The sequence below is a fragment of the Phalacrocorax carbo genome, chromosome 2, assembly GCF_963921805.1.
Source record: "Phalacrocorax carbo chromosome 2, bPhaCar2.1, whole genome shotgun sequence".
Lineage (NCBI taxonomy): Eukaryota > Metazoa > Chordata > Aves > Suliformes > Phalacrocoracidae > Phalacrocorax > Phalacrocorax carbo.
The window spans coordinates 90147563-90166655 of NC_087514.1; the positions used below are offsets into that span (position 1 = coordinate 90147563).

At 39.9% G+C, this 19093-nt stretch overlaps 1 protein-coding gene across 1 annotated transcript in view; it reads left to right on the plus strand.

The window, feature by feature from the left end:
* CDH6 (cadherin 6) overlaps positions 1 to 18772 on the plus strand; it is a 105791-nt gene extending 87019 nt beyond the window's left edge. The window contains exons 8-12 of the mRNA XM_064443430.1: positions 2168 to 2304; positions 6857 to 6978; positions 7787 to 7904; positions 7992 to 8243; positions 11919 to 18772. Of these exons, the coding sequence (XP_064299500.1) occupies positions 2168 to 2304; positions 6857 to 6978; positions 7787 to 7904; positions 7992 to 8243; positions 11919 to 12409 (1120 nt within the window). The 3' untranslated portion in view covers positions 12410 to 18772. The remainder of the gene's footprint in view (positions 1 to 2167; positions 2305 to 6856; positions 6979 to 7786; positions 7905 to 7991; positions 8244 to 11918) is intronic.
* Positions 18773 to 19093: the final 321 nt, after the last annotated feature.

Consider the following 19093-nt stretch of genomic DNA (forward strand, 5'->3'; position numbering starts at 1 on the left):
GATTTTGGGAAATCTTACGAAGTAAAGAGGGTGACTACTGTATGCCAAGACATTAAAATGTGCTAAGGCAGTAAGATATTTTAAGTCCATTCATAATATGAAGCATGAGTGAAGGCATAACTAAAGAAAAAAAAAAAAAAAGAACAGACAAATGCCTAAAGCTAGTTGCTTACTTAAATATCTTGCTGAATGAGAGCCTGAAACATACTATTACAGTTGGCTGGAACAGCTAATCTATGAAAAATCCTGATATTTAATTTCAAATAGGAATGCAAAACCTAGGTTTACTGCAAAATGGAAATACCAAAGTATTTCAGCTGAAAGATATGGAAATGAGCTACAGAATATCTGAAAAATAATTGAATTCACAAAATACCAGCATAATATCATATAAAAGCCTGAATGAATGAAAGTTAAAATGAAATGTTTACCATATCAAATACTTACTTTGTCAAAATATGAGTGTGTCAGACCAGTTTGTATAAACTTGTTTCCATCAAACATTTCAGCTAAGTCAACAAATTCACATGTACTATTTAGATTTGGACAAACGACACAGCTTGCCGGAGCTGTCCCATCAGTTAGCGCTGCATGTTGCGTACCTTCTCACACGCTCTTTTCAAGCTGATGGTAACGTTACAATGCTGCATAAAGGAACTAGGTTAGTGACACGACAGCTGACTTCGTGCAGCTGAAATTGTGGTACTGTTAGTCAAGTGACAGCAACAAATAAAAACCAAATCAACTCCTGAAAAACTAGCAAGGAGTGCCTATGCAAGTCCAGCTAAAAAAAGTTAGATTTTTGTGTGAATACCAAGAGAGACATTGAGGTGCTGGAGCGTGTCCAAAGAGGGGCAGCGAAGCTGGTGAAGGGTCTGGAGAGCAGGTCGTATGAGGAGAGGTTGAGGGAATCAGGGTTGTTTATTCTGGTTGTTTATTCCTTTTTCCATGCAAGATCTTTCTCAGAAGTCAAGAGACACTGCACAGGCACTGGGAAATCTGTGCAGAATAAGGGCCATGTCACGCAGCTGCTCCTAGGGCAGAGCACGGAGCTGAAATTTTTCTTCAGCCTCTGCATTCCCTTCAGTCTGTAGTGGCAGTAAAACTCTGCCAGTCATTCTCCTGGCCCAGTTTTTATCTGACTGTGTACCAGCTCAGCCGTATCTTTATCCTTGTCTGGACACAAGGGAGAGCAGTAGCTGCCTTGTATCCATCGACGTCACCTGCAAGGAGACCAAGGGAGCACACTGGGCTTCCTAAGGCTCTGCGCTGGATTATACATCAGCACACATTCCGTCTTGAAACAAGAGCAGAATAATGCAATTGCATTCTTCCCTTCACAACATCAGAGACATATTTCTGTCCAAACCTCTGTAATTAATGCAAGAATTTTCTGTTCATGAGAAACGAAACCAAGTCACAGCTTTTGGATCAGGGTAGCAGCACCCTCTCCTGTGGAGTGGAGAGCTCCATTTTTAAAGCTGGATTCAGTTTAGCAGAAAAAGCAAAAGATCAGATTGAAAATTTGCGTCTGTATTTAGACTCTGAACTTCTCCAGAGCTTGTTAGCATTCATTTTCACATCTAGATACCATCAAGCAGGGCTGAGCATGTTAGTTTTGATGACTTACAGCAAACCTTTATGTGATATGAACTATGGAATACTGAATCTCTGTCCCGCACTGACTTGATCTGGGGGGGCAGTCCTTTTAAATTCTGGGAAGTGAAAGGCAGAAGCATACCCCAGCTGTCAAATTTTATATCAGAAACTATTTGGAACAGTTGAGATATCAAACCATAAAAAGAGGGTTTTATAATGGGAAAGCCAACTTAGCCTTAAAATAAACTTCATCTCTTTCAGGGCACAGACTTCACATTTCTCACTAAAAAATAAAAAAGCTTTGATGATTCTCAGAGGTATGTAAATTCCACAGTAATTCATTTACTCAGTGACAATGCTCCACCTTCTAAATCAAACCTCCAATGTGTCATTATCCAGTAGCTCAGAACTAGCTTTTTGTGTGAGTGTATGAAGACTCTGAAGCCTGCGCTGAAGACAAAAGGCAACCCCATTTACTAGCTGTTTGATGTCTAGTCTTAGAAAATGGTTTAAGAACATAGAAATTAAAAGGAAAGCTTTCTCCTAACCCCTTTCTCTGTATTTACAGGTACTCTGTAGATCGACACACTGATATGGACAGAGTATTCAACATCAATTCAGGAAATGGTTCAATATTCACTTCAAAACCGCTTGACCGGGAAACACTGCTATGGCACAACATTACAGTAATAGCAGCAGAGATCAGTAAGTCAAACCTAAATACCACTGCTGTCCCTGATGTAATGAATTTAACCTTCTAGCTGAGCATGTGAAAAGCATGGCTGGACAGATGTCAGGATATATGGATAGTCCACTCAATACTAATGAAGAAGGGGAAACTCTGCAAGAAGAGGTCTAGAGTTTTGTGTTTACTAGGGACACAGTTCATGAAGAGGTAACTTAGCTGGGCAGGGAGGAAAGGTAACAATTCTGTGTTTTCTAAACAGTAATAGCTATTTTCAGTTTTGAACGTGATTGTTGAATTCTGAAATTGGCATGTGCCAAGCAAGATGGTTTAAAACCAAACTGCATTCCATAGCTGAATTCAGTCTGATCCAGACTGAATATAGCACAGGCTGGATGTTTTAAAGTAAAATTAAGGTGGTTGGGCTGAGCTACGTGCCCGGATCTTAATCAGTTTTCAGGATTTCCATTTTTAACTTTTTTCACGTCCTCTGAAATTATGAGCTTTACAGATCAGTCTGTCACTTAGTTTAGGATTGCTCAGAAGAAGTAATCTTGTGATAATACTAGTCATGTTGATTTTAGGAGCAGAAATGCCAGGGAACTAGATAAGGATGTGTATGCTATCATCTTCTTTATTTTAATACATTAACTATAAGCATGTGACATGCTCAAATATTAAGGAACACAATTCTGTTTGCTTTTGCAGAGTCACAGTGCCTGTGATTGTGAAGCATGGCGAAATGGTAGACAGACCTAATATAAACACCAGTTCTATGACTGGCACAAAGTCTTTGTGCAACTCTGAGGCTGAATGGCTTTTTTTTTTTTTTAAACACAACCTGAGACAATATAAGCTCTACTTTCTTATGTTCTGTGTATGTGTATATGGCTCAGTCAGCTGCTGTACAGTGAGAAGAGTGTAACTAAGGAGTACTTGACTTCAGCTGTCTTTATTCTGTAGGTCTTTTTAAAACTGAAAACTGATGTGAAACAGTACTATTGAGGCAAACAGATGGGGTTATGTAAGAGTAGTGGGCTAGAGCCGACAGGAATTATATTTCTTAGTAGTTTTCTCTCTCTCTTGAAAGTTTGCACCTTTTTATGCTAGAAATGTGGTTTCAGCATACAAAACACTGACTTGTGGCCGAGTGTTAGGCAGGTGTTTGTGTTTCTATTAAATCTTTGAAGGAGTAATCTAGGGTCAAGAGTTGTATGCTACAGACTGAGCTCCTGGGAGTAGGAGGAGGGGAAAAATAAACACCTAAAAAGGAAAGAATAGCGAGAATGTTTAGAAAGCACACTTCTATTGGTCCCAGTGGAGATGAAATACAGTATAGAAAGTCGTATACTGTCTGAAAACCAACTTAGCATCTATATGAAGTATTCATTTAGTTCCTTGCCTCCTCCCCTAAGGACAGACTTTCTACAGGGCCAAACCCTCTCAACTAAACCTTTTGTGCCTGACACAGGCTTCTGTCTTAATTACCGTTCCTCTTTAGTCTGAATCCTTCCAGGCTGCAACAAGCTACTTCCCAGGCTGTGCTTCACTGAGCCTAGACCAAATTTGGCATAACTGGGGTAGATGCCTTCCAAAGGCAATTTTCTTGGTTGAAATGCAGCTACTGTTTAAACAAGCCTTGGTCTGATCCAGGCTACCTCACTAATTTTAGTCTCAAGAGACTAGACTGGAAAGCACCACCGCTTGATGCTCCTGGCTAAAAGCTGTGATTTCTAGCAAGGCTAGCTAAAGTCCCATTCCACTAAATTCCAGCTAATCACTGATTGCTCTCAGTGACATACCATCACGTCAAACTGCAGGTATATTTCACTGAAGTAATCTAAAAGAAACATCCACTCAAGTTTCAGGCAGGATGCACATTCAGATGAATGGGTGCTCCCTTTGATATAAAAGAAGTAAAAAAAAAAAGATAAAGTTATAAAGAGAAACACCTTTCAGTGATGACTGTTCTTCATTTCATTTTACAGTAGGAAAAAAAAGGAAAATACAGAAGTTGTTTTGCCTTTAATTGCCTAGAATTGTCAGTAAGTGTAGATAGCTCAATTTTTAATGTCCTTTTCACCAGTATGAGCTGCAGTTGCTCAGCAGCCCAGAGAGTCATGCTGCGAATGTTGCAGACAAATAGTTGGTGAAACACTGGGTCAGTACATCTGCCATTGTCAGCAGGCAAACTGGCAACAAAACTCCATACACAGGGCTACTGATTCACAGCTGCAGATTTACAGCTGATTTGCCAGAGAGAATTCCTGGAGTATTTTAAAATATTTGTTACTTAACCATTGGCAGGATTTTGAAGTGGTATTCAGAAAAAAAAACTTCAGCAGTTTGGTTGCTGGCTCAACAGAAAACATACCACTATAGAGATTAATATATTTAAGCAGTTTGTTGAGTCTGTGGAGCTATTTTTTGAGATGGAAAACAGCAGTAATTAAAGGATAATGCAAACAAATTAATCTATCTCAATTAATTTGCAAAAATAATTTGAAAGTGACAGAAAGAGACTTAAAGATGTATACATGTATTTCAACCTACATTTCCATTATATCAGGGAAAAATGCCCATGTCTATAGAACATAGAGGTTTATGAAGCTTCTGTTTATTACAGTAAAATTTTAAACGGTGAGAATCTTAAGCACCTAGAAATAAACTGGAAATACCTAGTGCATGGTTCAAAAAGCAGGAAAGAAAACAATTGTAATTCTTGAGAGGAGAAGAAACACATTTGCCAATATATTTGAATGTATTTGTTAAAAAGGTATGCCCTTATAAAACAGACTTGCCAATAGTCCTACGACTTCAAATGAGTACCTTTGATTTCTGCCTATTATAAAAATTCAACATTTGTATTGATGTATTTTAGCATAGAATTCAGCCTAGCCTATATTATACATAAACTGTTATTTTATACATTGAATGAATTTAGCCCAATGGCTCATATCAGAAAGTGGTTTATGCTTAATGAAATCATATTAACTTCAATGGGACTGTGGAGCTTTAAAGCACAATATTTTGTCCAAATGACTGAGCTCTGTAATACAAATATACAGTGCCAATTTTGGAGAAGGCATTTTCAGATTTATAAAAGTATGATAAACACAGTAATAGGACTTTTATTAAAGCCTAACTCAACAAGCTACTATAATGAATGCTTGTAGAAGCATACAGAGTTTTAGATCTGCTATATTTTACTGTACTTTTTTTTTACACTTGAATCATAGGCTAAAATGCATTAATAAACTATATTAACATGGGTAGGAAATTAACATAGCAAAACTCAGTGTGAGCCCTCAGGAAAGGGAGGGTGAAGGTATTTATTTTATATGAAACTAATTTCAATCACACTCATTCCCTCATAGATTTCATCCTCTCACATTCCCAGACCCACATACTCCCAGGCACTGACGTGGGTACATCTGGGTGACGTGGCCTAGATAATTTTTTCTGTGATATGGAGCACAAAGGACACAGATCAAGTCCTGGCAATGTCTCATGGGTTCCTTTTGGCTGGTAATGACAGACTGGTTTTGCGGCAGGTCTTGTACCTTTTAGGAGTTGATGGTTGTTATGGTGTGGCTTTTTGCCTCACAGTCTTGCCTATTTCACTTTTCACGGCTCCTAGGCAAGGTTGCTGCTGGTTGCCTTTCTTCCTTATTTTGTGTATCTTCATAACTAAAGTCTGTCTCCCCCCAACAGAAAAAGGAATGGTCCAACAGGACCAATAGTGCAACAGGAAAATGAATGGTCTATATAATGTGGTACATTTCCAAATATTTTTATTTTTATTCAGAAAGATGCCGATATTTTCATCAGTATTTTATGCTCAGGAATATCCTTGTCAAATTTAATCTCTTGGCACTGTATGGTCCATTTAAGGAAAAAAACATATTTATACATGCACATCTGCAGATTCTATGCGGTGCTTGCATTCTTCAGCTGATACATTTTAGTGTTAACGCTAGAATATCAGCCAAACCAATTCACAATGATTAGAAGATATCTGTGATCACAGCAGCAGTTATTATTTATATAACATCATGATAATCATGGTATCTTAAGGAACTGTGTCACAAGATTTGTAAGGGGCAGGATATTACATATAACAGCTGCAGAGGAAAAAAAGCACTCAGTCCCATCTTCATGACTCTTCAGCCTTCCTGTTTCAGAGTTAAGGAAGGGAATATGTTCTAGAAACTTTGTTGCCATCAAACTGTAGCAGTTAGGTTAATAAACAGATTTCATTTCATTCCAGTATTATATTCATATATCTATCTCACACATAGATTCATAATCGTACTTGGAGGCTTCAAACGAATTTATGAATCCTGGACTGCTACCCAATCTTACCTGTATAGCTTACACAGGTTCAGTAGTGATAACACAGCATGATTTTCTGGAATTCACCCCATAACACATTTCCCAGAAATCGACAGAATATAAGTGTTGTGAGTGAGAAGAATTAAGGCAATGCGCCTCTAAGTCTGTCCTTTTCTTCTCCTGCACTGAGTCAGTAGCTGGGCTAAATCTCTGTTCTTTCTGGTTTTATCATTTCAGACAACCCAAAACAAAGCAGCCGTGTCCCAGTGTTCATTAAGGTTTTGGATGTAAATGACAATGCTCCAGAGTTTGCCATGTTTTATGAAACCTTCGTCTGTGAAAATGCAAAGGCAGAACAGGTGTGTTGTCTGTCTGTACTGAGAAAATATTCCAAATTAATTGAGTTTTGCTACTACTCTTGCATCATCTCATCAAGAGGTATACTTTGCATTGCATCAAACTGTCAGATTTGCAAAATTAAACTCAACAGTGGCTGCACAGTATCTGATTAGACTTAGTATTCTTGCAGCTAATGTGACAGTATGTTTTACACTGTTGTTTTCTGTACTTCACCTTGTTATCCCTAATTCATTTTCATTCCATGATTCTCTGCTTTATTCAGGCACCTCCAGTGTCTCCTTCAAAAACAGTTTCAGGTCCGTAACCATTACAGGTCCTGCCTATGATATAACCATTTCCTACCAGATAACTCTCACTCTACCAGTCCTATTACTAAATGTTTCAAAGTAACAGATAATTTGGAAAATTCGGCCAAACAATTCCTGTGACATGAGATTTGGGTGGGTAAACATAGAGTCAGCTTGGACTGTCTCAGCTTTCATCTCTCTTGTTTGTCACATGCAAAGGTTTCCTACCCATCTGGAGTGGCATCAACCCAAGCCTGCTCTTGAATTCAACATGATTCTCCTGCCAGCTTTCAAATTCATTATGTTACTGGCTCATGGTATGGGAAACAATAATAGCATGGTGATCCTAAACAGCATCAGCAGCACATGGACCACTTTTCTCAAGGTCACCATAGCAGCATCAGCTGCATTAAAGCAGAAGGAAAAAAATGAATACAATAAGATTGCTTTACAATCCTAGAGTGCACAAATAAGTGTAGGTCCACTGGCTTTGAAGATAATTTTGTTCTTATTGTTTCAGCTGATACAAACATTAAGTGCTGTTGATAAAGATGACTCTTACAGTGGACATCAGTTTTCATTCTCCTTAGCTCCTGAGGCTGCCAGCAGCTCAAACTTTACACTACAGGACAACAGAGGTGAATTTCTAGGAAGACTTTTCTTTATTATCTCAGCCTTGCTTTCAGATCTCAGATGAATATCTAATGCATGCTTTGTGTTTCCAGACAACACAGCAGGGATTTTCACCCGAAAAACCAGATATAACCGGCATGAAATGAGTACCTACTTCTTGCCAGTGGTAATATCAGACAATGACCACCCTATCCAGAGCAGCACTGAAACGGTGACTATTCGAGTATGTGCTTGTGACCATCGAGGAAAGATGCTGTCCTGTAATGCCGAAGCCTTGATTCATCCTACCGGTCTTAGCACTGGGGCTCTTATTGCCATTCTTCTCTGTATCATTATATTACTCGGTAAGTAGCTCAGATGTGTTTTTGTTCCTTTCATGGTTGTTTTGCATTGCTACAAGCGATTATACCAAGGCTAGGACAAGAGCAAAGCGAAGACATCTTTGTCTTATGCTGCATTTGTATTATTGTATTTCCTCCTCTGGGGGCTGCTACACGTATGGTGTATAGAACATATCCTATCTAATCTTAGTTATCTAAAAGTTAACAATGTCCAAGCAGGAGGAGACAGCTAGGCTCTACCCTCCGATCAATGAAAAGAGACAGGCACCTGTAGAGAGACATTCATTCTATCCCCTTATTGGTATCTGAGGTGGACCAGACTATTCACCTCCTGCCAGTGTCCATCTCTTTCTATTGACCACAGGAAGGAGGCCAGATAACTTAGTTTTCAACAATTAACTTCCTGTGTCTAAACTGGGGAGAAACAAGTCTCAGTGCTTCTGTTCTGCTGGAAAAGGATGCTGAAATGGGGTGGCTACTAAAGCACTCTCTCAAAAGCTGCAGGGTCCTCCCTTTCAGGCACCTGTGAATATTAAGAGGTTGGATCCTGAGTGTGGAGAATGTACAGATCTCTGGCTACAGCACTTACAGGTAGTCAATACTTACTTTTTTCTAAAAAATAAGGACAGTTTGCAACGTCTCTCACTCAGGTTACACCCCTCTTGTACAGCAGAGATGACTGGTCCCTCAGCCACCAGCCATAGTCTATTCATCTGGGGATAACTGTACAATACAACACAGGCAGTTCTCAGGGAGACATTATTAGTCACCTTTAGCATCTAGTCAGGAAAGAAGGGAGTTAGACCAATTTTATAGCAGTAGAGTCAAGTAGGAGAGAAAATGTTTCCTTAGTGATTCCACTTCTTTCTACCATTCTTGTACCTTCTTTGGACATGCTTATTACCACTGCAGAATCATCCTGATCTTTACTGTTAACAAAATTTCCATCTCCAGTGATGAGTCACACACCATGTTGTGATTCTCAGACTTTAACAATATGGTCATGGCTTGCCCAAATAAGCACTATCCCATTTTCAGAAAAGATTCCCACAATGACAATCTTACCCTTAATTTGCCATTTGTCATTTTCAAAACATGGTATCATAGCCTCTAAGGACTCAGCTCATTTTTGTATCAAGTTCCTTACCAGCAAAAGAAATCTAATGCTGCAGGTAGTCTTGTACTCGTTTGTACAACTGTGCTCATTAATATCAATCTGACATTAAACGATTTCCTGTTTTATGTCAATCGAAAATAATTGATTCTGTGTGCTAAGCAGCACTTTATGTCAATTACTGCTCACGCCACCATGCACCATAAGCAGATTTTCAATTAACTCAGCTATATAATTTTCTATTTTCAGGCTGGTTGCAGGGTTTACATGTGCAACCACTACTGAGTGACAAACAATACTCTGGGCAGAACTGAATCACAACTCAAAGTTTAGCAGCAACAAAGAGTGCCTGTAAATTGCTAGGTTTGTTTGCAGTTTGAGCAAGTCTAGCTGCTTATCAGGAGGCCTCAGATAGGGCTGAAAACTGACATGCAAATAAAGGCGATGTACTTTAACATATAACTTCTAATGGGTCTTTCTGCCTGAAGTTCGGTAAAAAATAAGAAAACCCAAGTATCAGAGATGTGACATAATTACCAAAGCCTCATCCTTGCATATTCTGTGTAACACCTTTTTTTTTAATGCGATACTTCAGCAACCCTTCCATGTGAAAACTGTCATTCCTATGCTTATTCAGATTGTTCCATGGATTGCTATTCCGGAAGCCCATTCAAAATCATTGCTGTGTTTTTTAAGTTCTCAATGCTTTTCTCCAGATATCTCTGTTCTCTCACATAGACCTTTCCCCAATCCTCCCACATCGTGTCACACATTTATGCACTTAAGGAAGAGAATTCTCTCTTACTGCATTATTTCACAGCAGCAAAAAGAAGCATCAGCCAGATTAGAACCCTTACGTGACACCATAAGTAAATCCTCATCATTAGGGTGAGATCCTGAAGCTTTCACCATCTGAACCAGCCCTCCTAATTCCTTCAGTTTCATCACCTCACTTATTTACTTTCAACTTACATTAACAGACATTTTCCCTTACTCTACACTATTCCTATGGTAAAGATAGATACAGCAGGAATTAGAGCACTTCCCTACTGTAGCCTATCTTCTTGGGATCCCTATATAGTCAATGGAGAGAAAGAGCACAAGACACTTCCACAACGTGCTTAGGCATACCTACAGATAGCGTCTTGTTCTAAGCAGTCCTGCAGGGAGGCCCATCATTTAAAAAAAAATAATCAGCTTTGTCTGTTGAAGGAAGTGAAGAAAAACAAGTTTCAATGGGCTAAAATTTTGTTCTGAGGATGTCCTTAGTCCTTGGTATTGGCCTTAACAGGGTTACAGATGAGGAGGGGAGTGCCAAAAAAAAAAGTCTTTAACAGTTACTGCGCTTTGACTTACACACCATTTTAGAAACACCACTGACATGAAAGATAATTTTGAACCACCTTATCATCTCACATCAATGAGTTTAGGCATTTTCTGATTTGCTTTGCTTTGTTATGAAAGAACTATAAAGACAGCAAGATGTGTCTTTTCTCAGCGTTTGCTCAGCAGAGCTGAAACACTGGGCACTGTAGACCTCAGACTACGGAAGCAACAGTGATAATAATAGTACATCCTGGCTCCTTGCTGCTGTTCATTTGTAAATATTCAGTCATTTACCATCTTAAGGTAGAATCCAGCTAAGAAAACTGAAATTAGTTGCTAAAGGAAATAATGTCTTGAACATTCCCCTCCCACCCTCTGTGCACACTTCTGCAACAGTACCGGGGATCATTATTGATTAAAACTATTTAAATTTGGATCAGGGCCTTGGAAAGAGTTCCTGTCCTCCAAATAAATGAAGTGTATATATATATATATGGGGGTGGGCGGGTGTGTGTGTGTGTTTGTGTGTACACTTACTTTAGAATGAAATGCATAAAATTATCTCTTTGAGAAATCTCGTGCCTTTGGCAGATTAAATAATACCATTATCATATCTCATCAGTCTAAAATTTAAGCCATGTACTTTTTTAGGTGATGTACATTGCGAAGACATGCCAGGGAAGTTAATAAAATTTGGACTTTGTGCTGGCTGAAAATCCACTCCATATTCCAAGCTTTTTTCTGGAGGAGGGTAGATTTACTTACCTTGAAATGCAGCTTTTCTAATCTATCAGCATAGTCCAGTACATACTAGCCTTGTCCATAGCACAAGTTGCATCTTGTCCCAGGAGTTCAAGGTAAATAACACCTGATGTTACGTATTTTGGAGAAAGCATTTCTTCCTTCCCAGCACTCATGAAAGTAGTTCTATTCTCAAGGCAAAAAAAATTGCTATATGACTCTGGGTAAAAGCCTGCCTACTGACAAAAAGATACTCCACTTGGCTTCTTACAAGCTTGATGTTTCCTTTCTTCTAGTACATATCCATGCCATTTCATCTCCCAGAGTACTCACAGAGAGAGCAAGCATAATCTGAAAACCTGACGTGTGCATTTGCAGTTTTGCAAAACATCTTTTAAAACTTCAGATCTGAGCAGAGGCACAGCATTTCTTCTGGGTTTTAATGGAGTTAGGGATTAACCTTTCCCTTTTTCTTCCCCTGTTATTTTTGTTTCCAGTTACAGTGGTGCTGTTTGCAGCACTGAGACGGCAGCGGAAAAAAGAGCCTTTGATTATTTCCAAAGAAGACATCAGAGACAACATTGTCAGTTATAATGATGAAGGTGGTGGAGAGGAAGACACCCAGGCATTTGATATCGGCACGCTAAGGAATCCCGAAGCCATAGACGATAATAAATTACGCAGAGACATTGTGCCAGAAACACTTTTTATGCCACGGCGGACTGCAACAGCACGAGATAACACAGATGTCAGAGATTTCATTAACCAAAGGTTAAAGGAAAATGATACAGATCCAGCGGCACCCCCGTATGACTCGTTAGCAACCTACGCGTATGAAGGTAATGGTTCTGTGGCCGAGTCCCTCAGCTCCTTGGAGTCGGTGACTACAGACGGAGATCAGGACTACGATTACCTCAGTGACTGGGGGCCTCGGTTTAAAAAGCTGGCAGACATGTATGGCGCAATGGACAGTGACAAAGACTCTTAATATGTTGCCTTTTACTTCTTTTTTTTTTCCCTTCCTCAGTTTCAGAAACAGCATTGAGATATGTGAAGTGGCTATTTCTTTCTATTTCTCCACAGCTGTGTGAAAGGGTTCTCTGTTCTACCCATTTGAATTGTCCAATGACTACAGTCTGTGTGGATCAGCTGTCAGAAAACTTTTTCTAGTATCATTTTATGAGCTTCCAAGAGGCAAAATTCTTATTTTTTAGTGCATCCAGTTTACCAGGCCAATCTTACAGGCACAGCAGTAGTGGAAGGGAAAAAAAGGATCAGATGGGGAGCAATATTTTTACTTGTTCTGCTTATATTGTAAATTGGAGTATATTACTGTTTAAGCTCACTTGTTCTTTTTACTTGTATTCAGACTATTCAGCTCAGATGACTGCTCTGTCGATTGTGTATTGCACATCCCAATGTAATGAGGTACCCTCGTTTACCCTATGTATTATAGTCAAAAGTAGTGGTGATGGAATGAAGGTTTATTATACAAGTAGAGTAAGCTGAGAAAAAACATCAAACATGCATTTTACTCATGAGGTGGGTAGAAAGGCCTAATGGTCATTTAAATCTAAGTGTTTTTCTAGAACTTGCCATTGCCCCCAATGCACTGAATCATACCAACACACACTTATATATAGTTCATTGACTGCTATGTATATATTCTTCTGACCTAGCGTTGCTGGAGACATGTGTGTGCGTGCATGTGTGTGTGGTCAGTAGCCCCAATATCTAATTCTTAGATGGTTTCCCAGTTCTAACCCAGACTTGCCTTGTGGTACAGGGAAAGTCATCTAATCCAACTCCAGATTAGATCATGACTTGGAGGAAGGAGCAGATCATAACTGTGCTTTTCATCATATTTCTTCAGTTGGCCTCCATCTGCACATCAGTTCACCGATGGCCACTGTGCTGAGGAGGTGGGAGTCAGGCTTTTCATATCCCTCTACTTCTGCCTGTTCTCATGTGCAGGAGCAGAGTAGTAGACTCAAGGTGACTGACACCTGTTGGGGCAAAAGAAGCAACTGCAAAGGATGAGACTGTGCTTTTTTTGTCCTGACCTTCCCTGCCTGGATGCCCAGGGTGACTTCCTGACTCTGCCCAGTTTTGCTATCTGTAAAGTGGGGAAATAATGCCTACCTCATGAGGATGTTGCAAGAATTATAAAAGTCATCTGGAAAATGCTTTAGAGATGGAAGAAGCTGGCATTCTGCCAGAGGAAGTAATTTCTCATGTTTTTGGGGGGTGGTTTTCTTTTTTATTTTTCCCCAGATTCAAGCCCTGAATGCACAAGTAAGCAAGAATCAATTGTCATTCCAGTGGCCTGAAAAGCAGGGTTTATAACCATAACTAGTTTTTTTAAAATAAACTACTCAGCCAGGGTTGTACTAGGGTTGTAAAAGTCTTCACCAAAAGGTAAAATTTTAATCACAAATCTCTCTGTGTGTCTTTATCTGCTCTACCAAGATAAATAAATTTTTGTCCGGGGGGAGGGGAAGATGCTACAGTCTCAGGCCAAAAAAAAAATTTCTTTACAGCTTGTGCACCACTCAGTATTGCTCTTGGTTTGTCAAACACATGCTGTTGCTGCTCTTCAAATCCAGCCATCTAGGAAAGGCTATCTGGAGAAAACCCTAAGGGGCTGCCATGGGACATATCCAATTCCAGGAGCTAAAAGCCGCCCTGTGTCCCAAAGGAGGGACACAGACCATGGCACTGTGCCAAGGAAAGAAGAATTTTTTTTTCTAATGTACCTCATACATAGCTAATCTCATTTATTTCATTTTGAAACAGTATTTAATACCAGAATTACAGGCATACATCTGTTTTCCCCCCTCCCCCAAATCTTAAGTGAATCAATTTGAAAACTAAACGACAGCTCCAGTTTACTCTAAAGAGAGAAAGGAAAAAAGTTAATAAACAGAAAATTAAAAGAGTTTAAAAATTAATCCCTGGAATTCATTACTGCTAGAGAGTTAAATAAAGAGAGCTGTAAGATTTCCGAGTATTAGACTTTTACAAGCATGACGACATAATTTCAGATTTTGCGAACCGGCTCACAGCGACAAGGATGAGCCAGCCACGCTGCAGTGCCCAGCTGGGACTGGGAAGCACTCCTTCGCAGTGGGAACCACTGCACATTTACTGGTTTAGGGCAAGGCAGCTAACGGCTTGCAGGTGACCAGCATGAAAGACTAGATGGGTTTTCAGAATGGAGAATCCCAGAGTTTCAAAGGGTCCTGAGCCCTTGGTCGTGCTGACAGAGGCATCTCACAGTGCTTCAGTCCAGCAGAGCGAGGTGTCCTACTCCGTAGCTTAGGAGGCCGAGCCTGGTACACCCATCATAATGGCAATAGCAGTGGCACGACTAGGGCCTTATTATGTCCTCCATCATTTAAAATGATAAAGGCCTTTGAAAGTCTAGCCCTTCATGGCTTCCTTGAAATCAGAGCATCCAGGAGGCAACCTGTCCAAAACCTGGCTCTGGCACACCAGAGGGATCATCTGGATATCTGATATGTGGAAGAGCAGCAGACGCTCAGCACCACCTGCCACAGGACCCTCACATCAGGCTGCTATCCTCATAAAGTCAGTGGAGACAGCGTACCCCTCAGGGGGCTCTTCCAAATGTCTGCCGGACACACACCCGTGTCTCACGCTTCACTGCGTGGGGTTGCCTCAAGCAAATCGCCTCAAGCTCAGAGTCCAGTTGGACCCCCAAGTGAGCCAGTAAACTGTCCCTTCCCCTCTTCAGGGCCTTGAGGAAACAGATTTGTGTGCGGAAGGGATGGCAGAGATGGCTATGAAACCACACACGATTTGGCCCTGCAAGCCATCCCCAGCTCACAGGGAAGAGGGAGTCACCATCGCTTGACTGAAGACAGACCTTGCACCCTCAAAGGGCTGGGCCACCCTGCAGGTCAACTTGCATTAGTCAGTCCTTGGGGTGGAATAACAAGACAGGAGGATCGCTGATCTCCTTGTAGCTACTTTCTTAAGTTTGCACAGTGATTCTTGTCTGATTTAGTGATTGTTAGTCGCAGTCCAAGCTCAAGTTTGTTTTTGGTTTTTTTTTTCCCCTTTGAATTGAAAGCTGGTCTTATCTTGTCCATTGAGTAAATAGAGAGTGGCTACTCATGCCTGTTGTGTAAATATATTATATATATAATTTCAATATGTCACCACAAATATGGTGCCTGAATAACAAATGGATTCTTCTAAGAAATTCATGGGAAACTCGCATTCAAATTATTCTTTATGCATCTAGGTTTTAAGGTCTATTTTTTTTCCTGTAAGTTAGACAGATTCAGCATCTCTCACACAGCAAGAAGAGCTCAATTCTGTCTTTTCTTCTTGCTTGGCAGTACCACAAAGTGCAATTTATGAAATCAGTACTGCATATTAAATATTGAAAGTGCCATATTGCAGTGAATACAAAAAACTTTTCAGTAGTATTTATTTGCACCTTGTTGCATGCCGGCGTGCTAGATGATAGAAATGAGTATTTAACAATGCTTTCACACAATGCTAGAATTGCCATTTATAGATAAACAAATGTTAGACTATGGGCTATGAAGTGGGTTTCAAGGCTGTTTTAAGCCTGCTCTTACTACAATCGCACCTATTTGAGAAGAAGAAATGTTATTAGGAATTAGCTAAACCAGGTAGACAGATGAGCAGTGCAGTTGGCTTTTAATTTGGAAAAGCATCTGATCAAACAGGGGACCTATTAAAAGGTACAAAGGAATTCAGTGGTTGTAACATGAAACAGGGAAGGGGGGGAGCAGGGAGAGGAAGTTACATGGCAGACGTTTCCGGCCTTGCTACTGCACAACAACAACATCTCTACGCTTGAAATGGAGTAAGGCTTCTAGTATAGCTATTCCACCCCAGCTCCCAAACCAGCCACTTTATCCCAGAAAAAGGAATTTTTTACTCCAGAAGAAAGAATAATTTTTAACCTGAAATAATCTATCCCACAACAGTACCAGTATGGGGAGACACAGTAGGGGACATACACTAGCACATGCCTCAAAATGTACAAGGACATTGTTCTGTTTAGACAAGTGCTTAGAAGAGAGGTGAGGCAGAACCTTGCAGCAAGCTCTGAATAAGGGAACTTAGGGGTTTCCACAGGGCTCTACTGACAGTACTACAGGACTGGGATATGTTCCCAAAGTTGACATAGATGGATACCCTGCCGAACCATGAGAAAAACAACTTGTCTGTGTGATCCTGTTATAGCTGGTTAAAAAAATTCCTCTGAAAGATTACGAGTAGAAGAACAACACTCCACCTCTACCAACACTAATTTTATAAATTTGTCCTAAGAAACAGATATATTTTTAGAGATATTTTTTGTTTCATTAGTTGTCAGATCTTGCTTTGTTCTATGGACAGGTATTTCCTAGCTGTGAATTGTGAATGGGAGAGGCAACCTTCACATAACCCAGTTTTGGAAGTAGCAGGCTACATTACAAGACACAACATTTCCATTTACTGTCACAAAAAAAAAAAAAAAAAAAAAAAAAAAAAGAATCCCACAAAACCAACTAACTGAATATCTGTAGTACCATAAAAAGCAGAATGGTCATAAAGAGGTAGAACAGGGATAGTTGGCTTTGGGAATGTGTGTCTGCACATATACAGTATGAATAAAAAGAAGGGAAATAATGACCAGTGGAAGCTAGTGATGTTTCAAAACCAGACTTATCCCTGTTGAGCAGGGGCAACAGTGCATAGTCACTTCTAATGCTTCCAGGTTTCCTACAGCAGCCAGAGGGAGATTTTCATGGACAGGAAGAAAGACATCATCTTTTTCAGACCAAGTAAATTAAATGCAGGGTGTTTCCATGCAAATCTCTAGGAAAGAAAGTCCCTTTGTCATGGTTATTATTAAAACATGTTAAATTTCTGCAGCCGATCTACTTGGTGGCCTTCTCCAGGGTGAATTACAGCCAATGATTTTGAGCAGGTAACTCACTGCAAACACCACTTTGTTAGATCTTCCTGCCACCATCTGATTTAAATCTCTCTCTGTTTCCTTTGGCTATAAGTAGTACTGAAGTGTTTCAGAAGACCAATATCTCAACTGGATGCTACCATCCCCTGCCCATTTGTGTTTCAATTAACACTGCAGTCTGAGGTCCCTTGCCAAATGAGAGCTGACAAATTAACAGTCATTATGCTACTTCCAATGAGTATGAGCTACGTCGTAAGTTGTGCAAGGCAAGTTTTTTCCCCTCTAGACCGGTGAAACAGCAGCCTCCTCCAATGAATGTCAAGGCCACAACTTCTATTTTCAGTTTAGTCTTCAGAAAGGCTTGTTTTCTTAGAGATTGTTTCTGTACTCAAGAAAGAAGAACAAAAGCATGTGTAATGTCTACAGCATCATGCATTGCTCCAGAAGGTGAAAAAACACAGTAGCCAACGCGATGTTTTAATGGAAGTCTCTCCCTTCAGTAGTTTTATTTAGGCACAGCTGAGACAATCTTGATCTTGCCCATCATTTTGCAATATTACACTTTTCAAACCAGACCTGCCTTTGTCATACACTAAACACATTCCTGAACAGTTCATAAAATTCAGCAGTAGGTATCCAAAAGCCATGACTGGGGTTACAGGGAGTACGAAGTCAGAGCAGTGGGAGTTTCGGGAAGAAGAACAGAAAGCGGATTGCATGGGGGGGGGGGGATGTAATCAGTCATATGCACGGCAGGCCCATGGCACTTAAAAGCCACAAAGCTGTCATATTATGCATAGAGTTACTGGATTTCAAAAGAGCTTTTACAGAACTTTCTCTTCTTTTTCTGCATGTGTCTTTTTCTTTCTTAAAAAAAAAAAAAAAGAAAAAAAGAGAATTAAGGAGCTGCTAACTTCAAATTTCTCCTTCCACAAAGTCAATACGACAAATAAGGCATAAGTCCAGCATATAGATAAATCCTTTCCACTCCCATGGGCTTTTGACCTTTCCTATGTGACTGCACTATTTATGTAAATATACCTGGAGACTCTTTCTATAAGCTTTTAGTTTTCTACAATCTATTACTGTAGTGTTTATTAAAGAAACAAATGTATAGAATTATTAAGCATTCAGGTGATCATAACAAAGAAAAAACACTGCAAACACAAAATTGTTCTGGATTTTGACACATAAAACTTCAGAATCACTGTAATGTTTTAATTCTGTGATTACTTTTGTTGCTTTGAAAAATTAAACTTAAAAGAAAGGCCTTATAATAAATGCTATGTGCATCTTAACTGTGTTACTGAGCGAAATCAATCTGGCAAACTCCTATTGAAATTTGTGATTTTTAAACCCTTAAAATAAATGTCTTTTGGTATTGATTTTTTTTTAATTAAAAGTACTTCCAAGCATAAATTGAAACTGATGCCGCCACCTGGGAAGATTTACTTGCTGGCATGCTCCAGCTACACAGTCTCTCACGATGTCATCCCCTGGTTGTGCCAAGGGAGTCTCAGCATCAGATGGATCTGGTCACTGCTCAGCACAGAGGGACATTTGCGGGCAATAAGATTTTTGTCACCCAAGGGATTTACACCTAGAAGCTTTCCTGTGTTGCAGAGGGACCCATGCTGGAACGACTATCTCTTCTGCAGCGTGGATGGGCAATTTGTTATGGTCAGATGGCAAGTGTGCATTCTCTCC